Below are 14711 nucleotides of genomic sequence, written 5' to 3'. Positions count from 1 at the left end.
ATGTATCTCCCCTAAGGCTGGGCCTGATAGACATGTGGGTGCCACACAGGGGGATGCTTTAACCGGCTTTGCCCTTCTATATCCTACTAAAGCCTCCAGTGTTTTCACCTAGCACCACATAGGCAAACTAAAAGCAGCCTTCACAGCCTAGGTGAGTTTCTCCAAATCTGTTGATTTTACATTAGAACAAAAATAACAAAACATTGGCTTTTTAGTATGAAAAAATGTGGAAAGCATAGACAAGTCAACATGAAACCTTTTGGACAGCAAGAGTGGAGGGACATGATTTAGCCAAAGCAGGTCAGAGAGCCCTTTTGACAAGAGATGCTCTAACAAAACTAGTTAAATTCTTTTTTAACAAGAAACAAAAAGGTGAGAGAGATAGAGATTGTGTTGCTAATGTGCATCAACATATTCAGGTGTCTCTGCTTAATACCTTACAAGCAGTTTGTGCCACTAAAGACACCCCCATGAAAGAGGTGAGATCATTAAGGTAATTATTACATGCCTGAATTTAAACACTTTTTTCTTTTGTTAAAGCTGAGTTGCTCCCACAATAAATAAGCATTATTTAACTTCAGTTACAAACTATTTGTTTTTCACCACTCTGTAATCAAAGGAGTAAAACTGACATTAAATGCCTAGGGCCTTACAGATTAGAACAAGGTTTATAAAGGTTCCCAGGTCGGACAATGTGTAAAGTGCTGTTGTAATTTTCAAAGCCACGTTCCCACAACAGTCCCTGTAGCAGATCTGGAGGCAGGATTTTAAGACTAGAGTATTTGGGCCACCTCCACAGTGCCCCAGCATTCTTAGCCTCTCAAGGGTGAGGCTCTCTTTTGATTAATGCTCAATTCAGCTTTGCTACAGCAACAGGCACATAGTTCCCACTCCTCCCCCGTAAGTGAATGCTTGAGTCAGGCCCTGGATTCATGGGCAACTGCCTTTTGTTCTTTGGGTCTCCATCCCGGAATGAAGGCAATTATCATAACCCAGTGTCTCTGCTAGTTGCAATAAATCTCTAGCAGAAGAATGGACCTGGAAGGCAGCTGCTTTGGTCTGCTTAGTCACCACTGCCAGTTGGTAAACTGACTGATGGAGGAGATTCAGCATGAGCAGCGCTGCACAAAGCATCAAAAGTCTTGACTTGTTTCAGCTTTGCTAGGTCTGGGTCCTGGTCTGCTGCGAGGAGCAGGGGAGGTGGTCAGAACCAAAACCAAAAAAAGTTCAGATTGCATCTTTCATCAAGTTTCAGAGTAGCAGCCGTGTTAGTCTGTATTCGCAAAAAGAAAAGGAGTACTTGTGGCACCTTAGAGACTAACAAATTTATTTGAGCATAAGCTTTCGTGAGCTACAGCTCACTTCATCGAATGCATCCGATGAAGTGAGCTGTAGCTCACGAAAGCTTATGCTCAAATAAATTTGTTAGTCTCTAAGGTGCCACAAGTACTCCTTTTCTTTTTGCATCTTTCATCAAGTATTTAACTAAGTACTTTCCTGCTTACAGGGAGGCCATTAGGACTTCCACAGCACTTAACTAGCTAGAGAACTTTGCAAAACCATTAAATAGTTCTAACACTTCAACTCAGGAGGTAAATGTTCCCATATACCCAGGTGTAAAATAAGGTTAAACAAGTTTTCCTAAAGCAGAGTGCTGTCACTGGTACAGCCAAAATGGAGATGCAGGTGTCCTGACTTTGTGCTTGCCTGGGCTATGCTGCTTTCAACCCCCTCCTGAGATATGGATATAGTACCTGCCTTTTACGGATGGGGGAGGAGAGGAGAGAAGCAGTCCTCACTAAGTACTGCCCCCCACCCATTCTCCACTCACCTACATGAATTTACAGTGGTGCAGTTTCATTGACCTACTGCAGATTTAAAGAACCAAAACAAAGATGTGTAACAGACCACCACCCAGTGTTTCCTGAAGACAGTTTAGCTGTGGAATCAGTTAACTCTTGGGCTGAAAATCTTCCAGAGTTGTGTGCCAACATGTTTCACTCTAAATATTTTAAACAGTAGCTGGTCCTAGTGAGGATCAAAGAAAGAGCCAATTAATTATGTTCAGAAGCTGCATTTGCCTGAAGCATATTCTCAATATTCCTTTCAGAGTAGCAGCCGTGTTAGTCTGTATTCGCAAAAAGAAAAGGAGTACTTGTGGCACCATAGAGACTAACAAATTTATTTGAGATCCGACGAAGTGAGCTGTAGCTCACGAAAGCTTATGCTCAAATAAATGTTAGTCTCTAAGGTGCCACAAGTACTCCTTCAATATTCCTTGTAACTAGAAGGAAATCTGCAGCATGTAGTTGCACCTGCAAGCAAGACCACCCAGCAATTTGAAGACCATCTCCAAATAGACCAGACAAGAGTAAAATGAGTAACTGTGAAGCAGCATTACCTTTCAGACACTGCAAAGCAAATGTAGAGGCCCGTTTCCAAGCCACCTGGAGAGCATTCAAGTCACAACTTAAAGTTTTATAAACAGGAAACAAACACTCTTGAAAACTCAGATTTGGAGGTTTTTCTGACTTCTGTTGTTTGAGGGATTCAAATGCCCTCTATTTAAAAAAAAAAAATTATGAGCTAGACTAGAAACCTGTTCTCACCTCTTCTCTGCTATTTAGCAATTTTCCCTGAATTCTGGGCTATTGTTTATATTCCAAGAGGCATCTCTGCAGAGGCTGGGGAGGAGCAATCACTTGCAGTGTAAATTAGTGAAGCAGACATATGTCTTCCCATGAGGCAGGCTCCTCAACAATGCAGCAACTCCACAGTGTGCCTTGGACACAACGAAAGAGGTACTTTAGAAAGCACTTTGTATGAATGTCTGTATGTCAAGCTAGACAAGTGTCAATGCCACATGAGTTCTCACCCAGAGAAGTTACCATGTGACTTCAGTGAACAACCCATCTTTTACCATGCCCAACCAATGGAGATTATTCCAAGAACAGCTGCACAGCCCCTGCCCTTTCCACATACACATGCAGTCACCCAGAATATTTTGCATTTCTCCATAAAACACTACAGAGAGCTGCCAACAGAGAGGAAGTGTCTTCTGACTTCCTCTGCCAGCTAAAAAGGAGAAAGAAGTGAAGCAAGCACAGAAAGTGGGTCTTGGGGCACCAAGCAGCAGGTATCTTTGTGAGTGAGAGCCTGCACAGCTGTAAGGAAGATGGTGGGCACTGGCTCAGAGTCAAGGTCTTAGTCTGGTAAACTGGACGCCCTGTTGTAGAGGCAGAACCACTGGTGAAGAGAACATTGGGAAGCAATATCAGGGCAGGCTGTTGGATTTGAGGCCTTTGTCTCCTCACTTCATGGGGTAGGGGGAGAAGAGAGAAAGAATAAATGTGAGCAGATTCTCTCCATCCCCAGATAATCAAGAGCAAAGTCAGCACTGATTGGTGCATCCTGTGGGTTTTGCCTTAAATTACAGGTAGCCTAGGTGAGCCCCAGTCAGACTCACTGCCACAGTAAGCATAGGATAGTCCCAGAAGTGTGCCCTTATCCACCACCCTGTAAGCCAACTCTGCACGTGAATTCCCCTCTCCCCAATTAAAATGCAACACTGCAGTTCATTTCCCATGCAGGGAGCAGCAGAATCCCTGCCAGCCATTCAAGGGACACCTGAGAAGAGGGACGAGTGTCTACACAAATGATTAATCTAAGTGTAAACAGTAGTCAAGCCATCAGTACATCATCTCTCATGAGGCAGTTATAAGTACAAGAGACATTCTAAGGCACCCACTGTCTGTGTAAGTAGGAATAAGGCCATTGGGAGAGTCGGTTGTGATACAAACACAACCTGCTTACTCAAAACGTTGCGAGACACCTGAAGGTTTCCAGTTAGTGATGGAATGACAGAGCAAGCTGTGCTGTTGACTCTGGGGGAGTAACCAACCTTGGGTTTGCTTCTATTTAAGTATTTTCAAGCCTGTTAAATATCTGATTACATGGGATTGATTTAAAAAAACGATATTAGTTTTAGGAGGAATTATACCATATTAGCAAGAGTTCTTGATCGCACATCACCACCACAGCTTGCAAATCTTTCACACAGCTTCAGAGCAGAGCTTCTCATTTACAGGGCAGTGATATCTGTATACTCAAACACACTCAGCAAATATTTGCCAAATCAAGTAGGAACCAGTGTTTGTAAATGAGATGCAGAGGTGCAACAAAGCAAGGGAGCGTGTTCATTAGGTCACTTTGCAGCTCATGGACTCCTAAAGTTAAAGTTTTCCCCAACCCAGTAGGGGGTGAGATTCCACATCAGCATGTATTTTTGCCACTCCTCCTACTGCGCAAGGCTGGCCTCCATTGAGTTTCCCCTCAAGTTTTGTTTGAAAGGTTTGCACAGGTAGTGAGAATGTCTGCCAAGTCTTCCCTGAGAGGGCATTCGCAATTATTGTGGTTAGAACAGCAACACCTCCGACACACTCCAATGACAGAGCACTTTGCTCGCCCGCTTTATTGCCGCAGCAGCTATTCTACAATAGCCTCCACGCCTGGAAAGTTACAGTACCTGCTTTTCTGAAGACAAGTTCTGGCGCTGCAGGTCCAGGAGTTCCTCTGTGCTCTTATGAATCTGCATATCAATATAGCTTTCTGCCCCTCAGTGACTGCCTCAGTCACATTGTTTGGAAGGAACTGAAACCACAAACATTCCATCTTAGTGAAGTGTCATCGGATTATCAGCATTGCCTATTTCACAAAGCATTCTGGGAGGGACAACTCAGAGCTGGTCTTATTCACTACTGTGGAATCCATTGATGAATACTGGGGCAGGGGCTGTTGGGATGGCTAGTTGCCAGGATGCAAGAGTAGGAATTGAAGCCTACATTTCCCTCAAGCTCAGTCACTTCCCTCCCATCCCCATTGCAAGCTACAAGAGGAGACAAATCAGCTCCTCAGGACCAAAATTCTCAGCCATTTCTGTCCCCCACTCCGACCCACCAGATCCCACTCTCAGCAGTCAAAGCCTCCAGAGCTGCCATCAACACAACTCTTACGATGCAGATATACATTGGCAATCTGCCAATTAGCCTCCAACACACTGAACATTGAGAATTTGGATACAGTATAAGATGGATTTTAGATCTATGAGCAGGAATACTGGGCTACTCATAGTATTGTTAACCTGGGCATTTAATTCAATTAAAAAAACCCTATCACCTTCACTTGGGAGATCAATCCATCACAGAGATTCCACTTTGCCACAGAAACAAGGGAGATTACTGCAGAGTTTAGCTCCAGCCAGTTAGAAGGTACACCAAGCCTGGTTTCTATCCCAGCTGAACCCGCAGGTCTGAGTAGGAATGTGTGGCAGAGAAACTTTCCAAGATGAGAGTTGATCAGTATTCAAAGAGTGTTTGGCAAATATTTGGACTTGGATGGCTTTTTTTTTTTTTTTGGTAGTGTAGCGAGCTGTTTGTCAAGCAGCACAATGCCCAACTCCCAAGGAGGTTTCCACAATCCCAGGGAGCAATTAGAGAGCATAGGAGTCTCTGAACTATCACCCACGGAAGGGGCTTTCATCAACTGGCTTCTCACAGACAGGGAGCAGCGTCAGCATCCGTGGAAGCAGCATTTTGATTGACAACTGGACAATCATCCCCACCTCCCCCAGGCAAAGATTCAGCCTTACCTCAGCTCATTCAAGATTGGCTTCCAGCCCCACAGCAACCATTAGCTGGCCGAGCCAGTTAGCAACAGCGACCACTGACTGCTCAATTTGCTCCTTGAATTCCAGGATCATAGATGAAATTTCACATTTCATCTGCAGAAGGGAGGCAAGAAGGCTGGCGGCACATGTTCAAGTTGACTTTCTTTAGATTTCATTACAAGCATCATCTTTACAGTGAACACTTAGCGCAGCAAGGCTTTTACAGACAGACACTAGCTCATTAGAGCCCCAGGTTTACACACATTTTCTAGGCAGAGCCATTCTTGCAGGCTGCTTGCTGCCAGATAGAGTGGGGGACATTTCCGCTATTTTCTCCCCTCCCCCATTTCAGCGCTCATTAGACAGATTATTCCGTAGCAGCACAATCACAATGCACACTTAGGCGATGCCTCACCGCTGCAAGGATTAGTTTGAGGTGCATTATAGCCTTAAGTAACATGCCAGAAAAAGGACTAAATCAGCAGATCTGCAACTCTGAGTCAGGGCCACCCCTGTGCTCTGCAGAGGTCCAGGATTCTGTGGTTCCAACCAAATCAGGCAGCACTATGGAGGCTGTGTGCTTTGACTCAACTCCTGGCAAGGAGGAGGGCGAATTAGAGAGAGACACCCCTCTGGTCAGATCAGAAGCAGCATTAAGGGCTCCCAGAAGGGAGGCTGGACTGAGTAGGCTTGAAGATGTCAGGTGTCTTGTCACCTCTCCAGCCTTCCCCCGTACAGTCCTCAGGCTGAGAATTCAGAGTGCAGAAATTCAGGACATTCTGCCTGGTTCTCTGCACCATGGTACAGGCTCTGTCACAGGCTCCTGCCTCCAATGGATGGCAAGAGCTAGGGAGGTGAACTGGTCCAGCAGAGATGTACAGCATCCAGGGTCACCACCACCTGAGTCTATCCTCCCATGGGAGCCAAGCTCCCGACTACCAAAAGGGTAGGACAAAGTTATTAAACTAGTAATGGTGGCAGTATTAAGAGTTTCTGCAGCCACCTTGCTGGTATTTGAGACCCCACATCCTGTGAAGCAAATGGTCCAGTCTTAAACATAATGCAAGATGACTTCTCAAGCAACAGCTGCTGCCCGTTCACCAGCTTCTCCTCCTCATTACAGGGTTAGGAGAGTCCATCGCCATGGTCAGGCAATGGAATGGCCTTCCCCAGGAGCTTTAAGGGGACAGTGACTTACGTTCAGCAAGAAGGCAATATTCCCACCAAGGTTCTTCACTTCAGCCTCTAGATGGTCCTTCAGAGCACCAGATCCAGGAGCACAGGTCTCCAAAAGCCTGACACAGACTGCTAGTTGATCGATTGCAGAGGAAACCTTGATGATGAGGTAGGCCTGGATGCTTCTATCATCAGACACTGGGAAGGGTGGAGAGGAAAGAAGGGGGATCCCTATGCTAAAGGGTGAGAAAAGCCTAGGATGGGTTCCAGGGTCTGGAATGACCAGGCAGACCCCATCCAGCTGCTGGTGTAACCATGACCCAGCCAGCACTTACCCATAGGCAGTGCTGTAGACACACTCTTCGCAGGCTTGAGCAATGGCTGCACTAGAATCCAGTACTGCTTTCAGGTCCAGCAGCATCTTTAAGAGGAGGCTGCCAGATTCTTCCTCTTTTCCAAGAGCCTTCATTGCCGAATCGATCAGCAGTTGGCAGACAGCCGCACAGCTGGCATTTTGAACGGGAGCATCCAGAGGCACTGGGGCGTTAGGCAAAGGGTGGGGGGGGAACTCAACGTGCTGTTTTGTACATGCACTAGGTAGCTGGACGAAACCTGGAGAGCAGTCGAACAGACATGTTCTACGTTGAGAGGGACTGAAAAAAAGGGGGGAAAAAAAGTCACTCTAAGGAGAGAACTGAAGGGTCTGAACCTCCCCGACCCCAAATAAGCAATTAAATCAACTGATTGTCAACATTATTGTGTATAAAAGTGTGTCAAGTCAAGTATTCTATGAAGAAGGCCTTCAATGTCCTGAACTTTGGCCCTGGAGATATGGACCCAGTTTATGGCGGTGAATATGTGAATGCATACATGTCTAGAAAATTGTAATTGAACCATAGTGCAACTGCAGCAACACCTCACAGCTGTGTACAGAGGCAGTTGGGCAGGTGTCCCTGGCCAGATGTTTTGTATGAAACCCACTCCAAGCACCTAGCATTGTTCAGCCAGGAAGGGAAAATGGTTGATAAAAAGTTCAGTTGTTCCAATATTTTCCCATTAAAAGAAAACCCCAGTCTGGGAAACCCCCCTGCTCTCTGTACCCATAAATTACCAGAGTTAAGAAAAAGCCCACTGCAAGCCCTGTAAAAGGGAAGGAGTTTAAGTGAAGGCTACCCAGAAATGGAGGGCCAGCATCTAAGCTAGGGGCTGTCTGACGTGCTGGATCTCTGTAGGGCAGAGGGCATGCTGGGAAGCTGTTTGCAGTAGGAAATGGAATTTAGCCAATAAAAGAGTGCAAACTCGGGCGTTATGCCTTTATATTCATTTTCAGTGTAACTTGTGTTTGCTTTCTCTCACTATTTCATCTTTGAAGCTATGATTTTTCTATTAAATACACTGTTTTTACCTCAAGCAGGTCTGTTGTACAAACTACGTGCACCAAAGCAAACTGACAATTGAGGGCCGGTTTCACACCTTTGGGGTGACAAACCAGAGGGGAAGTCTGAGTGGTATCTAAGAACCTGAGGAGACAGATTTGGGGGGCCCTCATGACCAGATGGGATTTTGAGGTCACCCTGAAGGTCCTAACTAGGCTAATGGAAACCAGAATGGGACCTTATGTCAGCTGGCTACTGGCGTCAGAGCACTGAACTGTAGCATTAAGATACCCAAAGTTACAAGGCAGGCAGTGACAGAACCCCCATTGGTCTGGGTGCTCCCAGAAACATATAGGAACTATAGCTGGCATTTTTTTAAATTTAGTACCCTAACTTCAGAATGACTCAGTCTGGGGTAGGGAGGAGGGGTCAGAGGAAATACAGCAGTGCTCCTCACCTGGCCAAGCCCAATGTCTGAAAATAATCACACTCCCCCACACTTCAGACTCCAAAGTGGGTGACAGGCTCCATGTGTAGCCAGTGGGCAGCACGGGTTACTTGTGTGGTTACTGCCTAGTGCTGTTTTCATTAATGGGAACCAAATCTTTTCCTTCTGTTGGAGAAGGAATTAAGGAGCACTTTGATCTCCTGATTGTCTTAGTTTTATTACCTTTTTTTAACCCTATTTTGATATGCGCAAAAAACAGAACCAGACCCTTCTAGTTCATCATTACATCTAATACTGCTGGGTTATTGATTTTAAGCAGCATTAGCACAGAAGAGGTATTCAATGGTGTATAACAAGCCTACTTACCTTTCCCTAGTAGCTTTCCTGATGTCTGAGAGGACTCCTGCCCCTGACAGAAAACAAGGAGTTTGAGATTAGCTGGCCAAGCTGCCTGCATCCTTGTGGGTTTGTTTCCCCCACCTTAAGAAAAGGATCCACTCCACAAGGGTTAAAGCATAGATGGGATGCTAGTGCTTCCCTTCGATGTAATGGGATTACATCCACTTGCTCAGGGAGCCATCTCCTGGGCTATGGGGCTTTAAGCAGCACGAAGGAAGATTCACATCTGCTTCTCCCCAGCCCTTCCTTACCGTTTCGTTTCCTAGGAGAGCCATTAGGAGCTATTCTGCACCACTTGCAGAAAGATGGGAAGCTGGACTTGGCTCCAAGGAATTTAAGCCCCATTCTTTGACAGCACAAAGAGCAAAGTAAAGTTTCTTAGATTTCTTACCTGGAGAACTTCAGGCTTGTGACTTAAACCCAGAAGATAACTGGGCCTAGTTCCAGCTGCAGTTAGCTTGAGCCTACAAAGTCTTAAAATGGTTTGAGTTATCAAGTACCTCAGAGACCCTTCTTTATGTTGTCTGGTGTAAGGCCATGGCAGTGGAGCTGAGCCAGGCCACTCGAGCTAACTGCACCCCACTTTAGAGGTCAGGAAGGGTGTGTTAGTGGGACACCTGGGGAAGTTCCCCCCGCTCCCGTTTGGTTCACCAGGGTGAGACGTGTTAACTTTCAAGTCAGGCTGCGAGCTCTATTTGTTCTGTGTAGTCCTTCCTAGGAGTCAGGGTGAGTTGAGTGCCCAGAACTGGGTCACGGGAAATTCAGTGCTTTCAGGGGTGGAGGAAGGGGGGGCGGTTGGAGTGCAGGAGGGTTTATGTGCTGGTTCACTTTGAAGTTCATCCATCTATTTCGAGTACTGGGGCAGCACATTTTAAACAGAGAATTGTGCAAATGCTAATTCCATGTGCTATCTGCATAGTGTCTAGTACCCAGACCTTCACATTAGTAAATGTGTTGTGTTTTGTAACTAAACTCCCACAGAGACTTTAAATGGTGAGTAGTCAACCCTTGATGTTTTCAGGGCACCGTAGAAAGATTTTATATATTTAAGTCTTGCTGCAGGTTGTATTTAGACACTACTTGAGGACAGTAGTTGGAGGAACTGTAGCCAAAGTTGGATTTGTATCAAATCCTATTTGATGTATATTTTGGATGGGCCACATTGCACCCAGCTGACTGCTCTGGTACTGCTCAGGTGAGGAGAAGACATTCCTTCCTTTCCTAGGCTCAGACTCAGTGTTGCTGGTTCTATTCCGACACCAGCCTGCGTCCTAGGCTCGTTTGAAGAGTCAACTTTGACAATTTTTTTTTGAATGCCTAAAACAAACCTCACTGAGGTGGTTTAACAAGCTCCTGTAGACATGCCAGGCTTAATCTTGCTCTTCCAGACCCTTCGTATTGTCCAGACTGAAAGCTCAACACAGAGCCTCTTCCATTAATTGCCAGTTTTATGTTTTCTAGTGACAGGCATATTGTCTGCAGGAACAGACTCAATTGTGTCCCTGCGCAGCAGGACACCAGCTGCTGATATTTCAGAGTCTTTCGAGGGAGGCTGGGCAAGGCTCCTATTTAGCGCTATCGTCTGTAACAAAGCAGAGTAACCTAGGAACTTTTAGTGGAAAAAATAGGAGCCGTAGCCATTATTCTTCTTATTCAGTTACTCTCACGCCACTGACTATTCCTGTCTGCCATCCACCCAGCACTCAGACGGGCCATTCGGTTCTATTCCCAGAAACCCCTCCTCCCTACACCTTCACTCCATGCACACAAGTCCCTCCACACACTCCATCCCTTCTCTCCTCCTCCACCCCCCATCAGTTTCTCCTAAAAGGATTTGGCTGGCTTCACCCACATCACATCCAGACTGGCTGTTGAACAGAGTTGGGAAGCCTGTTTAAAGCTGGATTTCAAGAGGGTTCTCACTAAGCCCATTTCTAGTCCCGGGCTAGCCAGGCCTCGAGAGCCCAAAGCTGAGCACTCCCTGCACTTCAACAGGATTTCAAGCCTCTGCCCCATTTTATAGCTCAGGCCCCTTTAAGCTGTATTCTGAAAGCTCACAGTGTCCACTAGCCTCAAGGTAGTTGTCCGAGGGTCATTGTGGTAACTGAGGACCGGTCAGCACAGATCTCAGCCATGTCCTTCAGTTGCTGGTTTTCAGAATAATGCTTCTAACAGAGTTTGACCCAGGCAATGCCATGCTAAAAGCTGCTTTAGCTGCAGCAGAGTTTACATACGGTCCTTGCTTCCAGCCCACATGGATGGGGCCACTTTTGCTAGATCTTCCTTACTACCCCAGCAGCAGTGGACTCTGCAGACCATTCCTTCTGACCTGTAAGGATGTACAACAGAGGCTGACCAGGTTCCAAACAGCAGGCAGGTCTCCAGATTATCGAGACAGTCAGAGTTCCCTCTGATGCATGGGATCACACATAGGGGTAGGGTAGAAATCCCTCCCACATAGAAAGGTTCAGAAAATCCCATCTCTTCCCCTCACCCATCTCTTCCATTTGCCTCAGCTATAAAATTCTAGCTTTTGTCTTAAACACCACACTATGAAGTGCTATCAGAGCCATTTGTCTTAGTCTGTTTGAAAAGCAGAGACCAGTGGTTCCCTCTCACCCAATGTCTGGAGGCAGCTCAGCATCTTGAGACTGTCCTGGAACAGCTAGGAGTTCCTGCCATGGACTATCTAGCCATTCCCTAAGGCTTTGTGGGAAACTCGCCTGCATGAGGCTATACACCCATTAATTCTAGTGACAACAAACTCTAGCTACTTCACTTGCCACTATTTGTGCAAGGCAGTCATTTGTTTGCTTGCAATCAAGCACTGGTTACAGGCAGGGATACAAACAACCCCCCTTAGTGAGTGCCATCTTAAAGGGACTCAGTCAGATTGGTTTAAAAACTAAGTGTTGGGCTTCCACCAACCAGTCCCAATGTGCCAGATGGTTCTGTCACAGTGAGTGGTTTTACAGTTCAAGGACTGGCCAGCTTCCTGGGACAGAGAGAGGAGTGTGGTACCTTTTGGGGAGTCTGAACCAGCACAGGACTCCAGGGCGGCATCAGTGACAGCTGGTCACACCTCCCCTTCAGCTCCCAGCCACTGTCAAGGCAGACAGTGGACATCATGTAAGCATGTCAGGGATGCATGATCCAGAACCGTAAGTGGCTCTGTTGGCCTTCTTTGGGAGAAGGCTAGACTGGAGCGGAACATTCTCATCACCAAGATATCAGACAGCTTCTTTTACATTAAGTGTTTTCCTGCTCCCCTGCTGATGTCCAAAAGAGTCTTTTCAACAAGGGAAAAAAAACGTGGCCAGCAACATAGGGGAAGAGTGAAATTGGCTGCACATGAGTGTGGTCAAATGCCAAAGTGAACTAAAATAAAGACATTCTTTTCTTATTATCTTTTCAATTTCACTCCCCCTACATTACTTGTAACTAGAGCAGCCACAACATTCAGACAGAATTTGATGTGCCCTTTTTATCTTCGTTTCATAGAGACAGTAAAGCTCAGCAGGTCTCACTATAGGACTAAAGCACTAATGCTGTTGGACTCCTCCTGTCTGCCCGTACCTGTTCGGTGATGGAGATGTCACAACTGTTTTCCAGGTACCAGTCAGATCATAAAAGAGGCCATCTCCATTGCCATCACAGGGTCCCTGAGAAGAAGATGGGAAGCATTTAATACAATGTTTGAAACCTCAATAAAATACACCTAAAATTGGAGAGAAAAAACTGAATGAACAAAGCATACTGGAAGGTGTGCCCTCTGTTCTGAAGGGTAAGCACTTGCCAATAGGTAGCATTTTCCTCTGCAAAAGTTACATTAGGAAATAAAGGGGGAAACTGAGGCCAGACCTGTTGACGTACTAGACACGAACATGGGGAGACCCGTGGTGCTTCAGCCTTTGGTCAGCAAGCGGGGAGAACTTGAGCAGGGTAGATCTGTCCCCACCCTGAGCATAGCAGGGTGTACCAAGGTCTGAATGTAGTTTGAACTCTTGGTTTTCCTCATGTCAGTATTAGCCAGAGGGGTAATTTTGCCTTATTTATTGGTATCAGAACATACATTATTTTCCCCTTAACCTCACATTCTGGTGGCTTTTAGCAGATTTCCTGGGCTTGGACTGGCTATTGCAGGAGGCATTGCTAAGAAAGAACATTTGGCTTTGACAGCCATTTTTAGAGGAGGGGATTCTTGTTAATCTGTGTCTGGTCTTTCAATCTCCACAAAACTGCTCTCCTTCTATTGCATCCCCAGCAGCTCATAAGGTAAAAGTGCTGTGTCTGGCACATCTATATCTCCTAGGACCTTCAGGAGTGCCTACAAGAGCCAGGATTGGAGGTTGAAGAGCTCACTAACAACCTACACAGGTGTGACAATTGCATGAAATGTCTGCACCAACTTTTAGTGACAAAGTTTAAACAATAACTGTAGGGAAACATTGAGAGTTTCCTCTTCTCCCTGCCCTTTTCCCCCTTTTATTCAGGCAGTCACAGTATCCACTGAGATTCCTCACAGGGCATGGGCAGCGCTCCAAAACAGTAGCATTAGTAATTTAACAGGCGTTCCCTCATTAAAAAAACAAAGTAGTCCAGGTAAAATTTAACTTGGTCTCAATGCTGAGGCTTTGATTTGTCAGTCCTGCAGAAAGGATAATTACTATGATGTCTCCACGAACAGCACTACCCCTCCTAGGGAACAGACTAGCACTAGTACTGAAGAGCAGGAAGGATGCAGACCCAGAAGAGCTGCAGCAGACTCAGTTTCAACACTAAATCTCAGGCTGGCCATGTAAAAACATTTGTCTCCACTGCCGTGGGTGGGATGGCTGCACACCAAGAGAGCACAAAGCCAAATTTCCCCATGCTTGCTTGTGCCATGGCACAAGAGAGTCTGGAGTTGGAGTGAGTTTTTTTCAGAATCACAAGTTACCTGGCTTCTTTCAATTTCTTACCCTGCCCAAGTAGCACTGAAGTAGCAGCTAATGTACCTGATGCTTGTCTCAATGAGAGAAATGTTTCTCCTCAAATTTTTCTAGATTCTACAGAGTGCAGATCCCAGTTTTGTGTTGGTGACTCGGATGCACACAGTTGTGAGTTCTCCATTCATAGCTGGGAGGTCATACCTAGAAAACCATGCACTGTTCTATCATTTGGAAGTGCGACTATCGGTCTACTGTTAATCTAAGCCCAGTAGCCCTAGCAGTGACTGTAGTTAGCAGATGGATGGAGAAGAGATTTCATGCGTTAACATTTCTCCCCCATGAGCAAGCTGAACTTTCCACCACATGCCATGGTAACTGGATGCATTCTTAAATTCACAAGAAAGCTGACAGCAAGTACATGCAAGCTCTTGTTAAAGATATACCCCTCAAATACATTCACCAGCCATCCAGAGTCGTGCAGGAGAGGCCCTGCTGGAATGTGAAGCCTGCTCCAAACTGTTACTACCCCATTACTACTCTGTTATCTTCTCTTAAAACAGCTTTAGTGATGTTCTCTCTTAGCCACCCACTTTCCCAGTATCCAAGTTTGCTCCCACTAAAGGCATTATAAAATCACAGTGGAAGTTTCATGACAATAGTGAACCAATTCTCATCGTTCTGGTTCAGACATCTGTCCACAGTTACCACACCCCTTT

The 14711-nt window shown here is 45.9% G+C and overlaps 1 protein-coding gene and 1 long non-coding RNA gene across 2 annotated transcripts in view; one reads left to right on the top strand and one right to left on the bottom strand.

Moving 5' to 3' along the window:
- ADGRD2 (adhesion G protein-coupled receptor D2) overlaps nucleotides 1-5752 on the bottom strand; it is a 70208-nt gene extending 64456 nt beyond the window's left edge. The window contains exons 1-2 of the mRNA XM_043499009.1: nucleotides 5648-5752; nucleotides 4526-4650 (exon numbers count right to left, since the gene is read on the bottom strand). Coding sequence (XP_043354944.1) covers nucleotides 4526-4594 — 69 coding nt within the window. The 5' untranslated portion in view covers nucleotides 4595-4650; nucleotides 5648-5752. The remainder of the gene's footprint in view (nucleotides 1-4525; nucleotides 4651-5647) is intronic.
- A 1038-nt stretch (nucleotides 5753-6790) lies between these two features.
- Nucleotides 6791-8164, top strand: LOC122456922. Its single transcript, XR_006276098.1, has 2 exons — nucleotides 6791-7010; nucleotides 7439-8164. It is a non-coding gene; the product is annotated as an uncharacterized LOC122456922 (long non-coding RNA).
- The last annotated feature ends 6547 nt before the right edge of the window (nucleotides 8165-14711 follow it).

Source organism: Dermochelys coriacea, chromosome 16 (assembly GCF_009764565.3).
Source record: "Dermochelys coriacea isolate rDerCor1 chromosome 16, rDerCor1.pri.v4, whole genome shotgun sequence".
NCBI classification, from domain to species: Eukaryota; Metazoa; Chordata; order Testudines; family Dermochelyidae; genus Dermochelys; species Dermochelys coriacea.
This window is presented reverse-complemented; position numbering and strand designations above follow the sequence as displayed.